Source organism: Doryrhamphus excisus, linkage group LG8 (genome assembly GCF_037039965.1).
Source record: "Doryrhamphus excisus strain RoL-2023G ecotype Guam linkage group LG8, RoL_Dexc_Guam_v1.1, whole genome shotgun sequence".
NCBI classification, from domain to species: Eukaryota; Metazoa; Chordata; class Actinopteri; order Syngnathiformes; family Syngnathidae; genus Doryrhamphus; species Doryrhamphus excisus.
In genome coordinates, this window is record NC_136364.1 from 12,404,193 (window position 1) to 12,410,552 (window position 6,360).

Consider the following 6,360-nt stretch of genomic DNA (forward strand, 5'->3'; position numbering starts at 1 on the left):
GGAGGAAACCGGAGTACCCGGAGAAAACCCACGCATGCACGGGGAGAACATGCAAACTCCACACAGAGATGGCGGAGGGTGGGATTGAACTCGGGTCTCCTAGCTGTGAACAATAGAAACCAAGGATAGTTTATTTATATATGAATGAGAAATGTGATAAACATAAAGCAATGTTTTTTTTCTTCTGGCCCAGATGAAAGACTCTTTACTGAACCTCCAGCGAGGCATCGGCTTGAGGGACTACAGTGCGGACAGTGAGGAGAAGCGGAGTCACTACCGCTGATCCAACGGCTCCGCAAGGCCACGAGGGCATGCTGTGCAATATGGGACCGCCCTTTTCCTTTCCCATCAGTCTGTGTGCAGGAAGCAGAGACGGAGCGAGCCGGTCCGGGAACAGTCGTGGAGGTTAGGAAGCATCACTAAGGAGTGGTGTGGGACACGGGCCCCCCTCCTCCCCCCGACCCCATCCTACTGTAAGCCATGTATGCTTAGGGCAGGGAGAAGAAGCCTAAACTACTGCATGCATTTCGACCACTTACAGTAACTCCCCCTCGGTGTCCGTGTGGTTCCCGTGTGTGCGTATACAACAACAAAAACCAGAAGAGGACATTTGGAGGTTTCTACTCTCTCGTGACTGTTCCAAATCGTCCCCCTAGAGGTCCTTGCTGCAGCGTCTCTTTGCAGTATTTGACCACGTTTGTCGGAGTGGTCTTTTCCTGTCGGGGCTGGTTCCCTGAACACAAACAATCTGCTCTCCCAATCAACCTGTAGTAGAATGTAGAAGTAGAATGTATAGATCAACACCTTGAATAAGGGACACTGCAGCCAACCTCGTAGGGAGACGTCTTCTTACATGTTTTATTACTAAACTGTGACTATATCTCTTTAGAAGTCTTTTCAATTAGAAAGAATATATTTGAAATATATAAGAGTATTTCATTATTTAATATATATATATTTCAAAATATATGAGCATACTTATATTTATTGTTCATTTATGTACATAAGAAATGACCAGAGCTCTAGAGCTGTTGAAGAATTTCTAAGAAAATGCATGCCAGATATGTCTGTGACATGTCCAGTGTGCAAGTACGAGTCTGCGTTTGTGCGATTGTGTTCGCACGTGAGTGCGTATGCGTGTGAGTGACTGAGTGCACGCGTGTGCTGTAAAGTGTGACATTTTTATCATTCCACACGTGTTTTTTTTTTTTTAAGTTTTCCGTTCCTGGTTGCTGCAGCCAGACTGCCTTTTTTTTCAATTGTATGCATTGAGGTGCAGCCTTGCTTTTAACCCAAATCACGCTAACGTTTAGAATCCCCGCATTTTTCATCAAATGGTTGGTGGGAACAAAAAGCAGAAATTGCCGCAATCAGTGGTCTTTTTCTACGGGGAAAAACTCATGAAGTCCGATGCTTGACTTTTAGCTAGATAAAAGCATAGAACCTGAGGCAGAGGTCTTGGCCGCCTCACACAGCACCGAAAGGACAGGGAGAGACGGTCGGAGGGCTCCAAATATTGCAACTTTTTGATGGTAGGATGGATTGAAATTTTATATGAGTAAATTCAGAATGTTACAAGAAAAAATAAAGTGGTCATTTTAAAAGAACTTAAACTTTTACGAGAATAAAGTTGTAACATTACAAGAAAAGAAATCTGAAAATTGTAATATTAAACAGAAAAAAAATAAATTTTACGATACATATTCTAGGAAGAATATGGAGGCCACATTGGAAAGGAAATAATCAGAGATTTCGAGAATCAAATCATCATTTTACAAGAATAAAGTCGTAAATTTGCAAGAATAAAGTTGTTAATGTACAAGAAAAGAAGTCAGAATTTTTTTTACAGGATTATTTTAATAATAAAATATATATATAATTTAATAATATAATTTGATTTAATAATCTATGACACAGTATTTTATTAGGCCACATTAAAAATAATAATCTGAGATTTTTTAAATACATTTACAGAAAATCATAAATTTACAGAATTTTTTTACAAGAAAAAATGTTTTTTTATTTTTATTTACAGGATTATTTTATCTAATATATTATATATATATATATATCTTATTTATATAAATATATATGTCTTATTTAATCTATGAGTATTAGGGCCATATTGGAAAAAATAATCTGAGAGTTCAAGAATAAAGTTGTAAACGTATAAAATAAAGTCAGACATTTATTTTTTTTTAATTAGTATTTTTATTAAAAAATTATCTGTGATGGAGTATTTTATTTGGGTCACATTGAAAAAGACAATCATCTCAGATTTTGACAATAAAATTCACAAGAATAAAGTTGTAAATTTACGTGAAGAAAAAAAGTTACAATATTCCGAAAATAAAGTCGTAAATGTTCCTCAGAAATTTATACAGAAAAAGTCATAAATGTAAATAGTCATAAATGTTTTTTTTCAATGCTGTCCTAATATTCCTTCATAGATTATTATTAGAATAATCCTGTAAATAAATATTTTTAATGAAAATCGTGTAATACCAATGACTTTGTCACAAAATTTACTGTCAAGTATTGACTATAAACGAGTATTGAAAAGCAAAAGTATTTATACCACAGCGCCATCTGCCTGAGCTACTGGGGCGCTGCCCTAATGCAACAAAAAAATGGCCACTGGTTGCAAACTGGCAAGTTTCCCCAAGATGTCACACACACTCTTCTTTAAACTTGAATGACTCCCTCTTTTTCTAAAATGTTTTGTCTGGGATGCAAGAAAAAAAAGCATGAGAATGAAGCAAATGACATCAATGTAGAAATGTAACCATGATATAGTGTATGTTCAATGAAGTATTACTATCATAGTACGTGTACACGATTGGCATTAAAGAGCATGAGTCGAGGAGCTGATAAACTTCAGCAATAATTGAAAGCACTTCCAAACTTCCTTGTGTTCCAATAATCCAGGAGAGAAAGAAATAGAAGCACTTTATTATTACTATTACTATTATTATTTTATTACAGGTGAAGCGGGAGGGTTTGGAATTGTAACAACATCAACGTTTTACAAAGCTGATGAAAATGACTGCCCCAAAAAGAGAATATTTCTGCGTTTTTCTGTGTGTTTATGTGCTTGTGATGTATCGAAGGGGAAAAGGAATGGTCAATATGTAAAATTATGAACTGCTGCTGTGTTGGCCTCACTTGAAGAAAACTCTAACATGGAGATTATTTTCTATACATATACATACGCTCTATATAACACCGCCTTGGCGTACTCGATGACACTGAAGGGTTAAAGAGAATCTATGCTTTGTTGATGTGATGGTACAGAATGTCAGCAAAAAAAATGTGAAATGCTTTAAAGAAATGTTTTGTAGATGATTTGTTTGTGTTGTTTTGTTTGAGAATCTGATGGAGATGGATAGTAAATCCAACATTTACACACAATCTCCTCCACTATGGGATAGTATGGTCTACAAAGTACTAGTATATCCAAACTGTATTCAAGATTGTATTACTGTCATTGCACAGCGTTCCAAATATTGCCACTTTTTTATAGTGGGAAAAAAAATGACATGGAAAAAGTCATAATATCATAATAAGGAAAAATATATTGATTTCACTTGAAAAATAAGAAAAAATTTACTTATGTGAAATTTTTCAATTGAATTATTTTTAACACTACAATATTAACAAGGGAAAGAGAATCCAAACTGCACTGGAGTCACGTAAAGTATTATATCACAAAAATGATACATAATACAGGGAAAAAATACATTTTATGCAAATCCATATACTATATAATGAAGGGGTGTCCAAACTGCGGCTTGTTGCTTGTTTGTGTTTGGCCCCAGCACATTGTTGAAATACAATAAAACCAAAAAACCCAGCCAGAATGGTGAAAAATTAAGAAAAAGCAAAATGTAAAGAGAAGAACCTGATGTCAATAATAATAACTAATAATAAAGATAATTTATATATATATTTTTTAGCTTTTTACCAAATAAATATATCTTTTTAGTATGAACCCCTCGGTTTGGACACCCCTGATATAAAGTAATAATTAAAAAGAAAAGTTTTCACCACTCCAAGAGTCAGAATAAGTTATTTGCGGTGGAACGTAATAATAAACAAATCAGAATAAATTACTTATTTGTTTTGTTATAACAGCAGTAAGAAATAACCGAGTGCTTTTGCTCCATCGCTCCTCCGTCAAGTTCGTTCATCAGAAGTGTGAAGGCTGGTCCACCACTTTTACACACCAGGTGATCTGGTATCACCATGGCAACGACTTGTTGGAATTACCCATCCCACCATTGTTTAAGGTCCAACTGTTACAGAATGTTGCTTTTCTCTCTTGGAAACAGCCGCTACTAATTAGAACCTAAATCAAACCACAATGTTTCATTTTGTTTTATTTTGGGGTTTTTTATTTTTATTTAGAAATGTTTTTCTCTCCAGGGAGAATTTTAATGACATTTCTAAATGTGGGTAAATATATACTGTATGTGTTGTGTGAGTCGACACACACACACACATACACACACAATGTTGAGAAATGAATCCAACCTGCGCTGTGCGTAGGCTCTGACTTGATTGCTGAATTTTTGCGTTCTCATAGAAACTAAAAGAGGAAAAGTGTCTTTCTGATTCATGTCAAGTAGAGACTGAGCGTATGAATAAAAGATACAAAGCTGATCTATGTTGTGTGTATCTATCTGTGTCGGTAGTACTTTCAAACAGTGCAGGGGTGCTGCTGAGATGGTGAAATATTCATGGCGTGCTGCATTGCCCAATATAAAGTACAGTACAGTACAAGCAGCACATTTTGAAATATTGATGTCAAAAGCGTTGTTATTTGGGGGGGGGTCCCTATGGGCCATCTGTTCTATCTCCTTACTTTTTAATCTCTAATCTCTCTTGTACATGACCCCATTTTACTGTTTAACCACATTAAAATATTTCATCAGGTTTACATTGTTCAACTTGTACACATATTACATTACACAGCTTTTTTTTTTTTAGCAAAAATGATCGTCTGTTCATGTTTCAAATGAAACTTGGCAGGAAAGCTCTAAAAATGTTTATTAATTAAAAAAAATATTCAAGGGCTTGCTGCAACTGAAAAGCCAAGGGTGTCCAAAGTGCAGCTCAGCAGCCATTTTTATTTGTTTGTTTTTTCTGGTGCCTATTTAGATGAAACATTTTAAATATTTGTCAAAGGCACAAAAACATGGGTTTTCTGCATCTTTGAGACCCCTGGTGTGTGGAAGTGACAGGGAGAAAAGCTCTGGGGGAGGACTTAATTTAGCACTACCTATTGGTTTTAATGTATACGTCCTGAAATCCCAAATAAGACACACCTTGTTGTTGTTTGGCGCCTCCTGTTGGTTTGCATGTACAAATGTCAAGACTTATAGCAAATAGCAAAATGATCAAAAATACAAGTACAAGGCATTTAGAGCACACATTCAAAAATAATGCAGTATTATATACTGGTCACTAGGTGTCAGTAATGTTACTGTAATGTTTGTTGAGACACACAAGCACCATACTTGTGTATGGCTTTTATTGCAGGTTTGAATTATCTCACTGTCACTACTTTTGCGGTCGTTAAAACTCAGCATTGAACCCCCCCCGACCCCCAGCTACCCACTGAGAGCACCAGAACACATTTACAGCAAGCACAAGTCTTATTTATGTCTTAAATGGCTTATTTTATGTTTTGATGTAAGCTATATTGGGTAATAGGTGTGTCAAGGTGACTATAGCCGTGTTATTTCACGTCGAGAGGGCTCTAATAATGTAAAAAAAAATTGTAGCTGATCCTCAACTCTGACCAATGGTAACAGAGTAGGCGTGGTCTTGGGTGCAGGCTTTTTTGTGATGGTCACAGCTTGACATTGGAATATATTACATATTCATTCATTCATTTTCTACCGCTTATCCTCACAAGGGTCGCGGGGGTGCTGGAGCCTATCCCAGGTGACTTCCGGCGAGAGGTGGCCAGCCAATCACAGGGCACATATAGACAAACAACCATTCACACTCACATTCATACCTATGGACAATTTGGAGTCGCAAATTAACCTAGCATGTTTTTGGAATGTGGGATAATATTATTGCATATTATTTAGGAAAAATGATGTCGCTTTATGTGAATTATAACAGTTTAATTGTAAAAGGGATGTATTGTGCAGAGAAGCTTCCAGATGCAAACAATTCATGCTAGCAGTGTAAGGATGTGACCTATTTTATTTAGTTGAATCCAGGTGCTGACTTTTATTTGCACACTCTGTCCCTGTGTCTTTTTTTATTTTGTCCTGCAGCCTTATCTGTGTGGGTTTTTTTTTACAGAGAGAGCCCTCCCCCCCAAGTATTCCACTCTCTCCCCCC

The 6,360-nt window shown here is 36.3% G+C and overlaps 1 protein-coding gene across 16 annotated transcripts in view; it reads left to right on the plus strand.

Moving 5' to 3' along the window:
* Positions 1-4,662, plus strand: part of LOC131134244 (protein Aster-B) — a 53,868-nt gene extending 49,206 nt beyond the window's left edge. For all 16 annotated transcript variants that reach the window (XM_078792847.1, XM_078792848.1, XM_078792843.1 and 13 more), the window contains one exon: positions 194-4,662. In XM_078792847.1, the coding sequence (XP_078648973.1) occupies positions 194-283 (90 nt within the window). In that variant the 3' untranslated portion in view covers positions 284-4,662. The remainder of the gene's footprint in view (positions 1-193) is intronic.
* Positions 4,663-6,360: the final 1,698 nt, after the last annotated feature.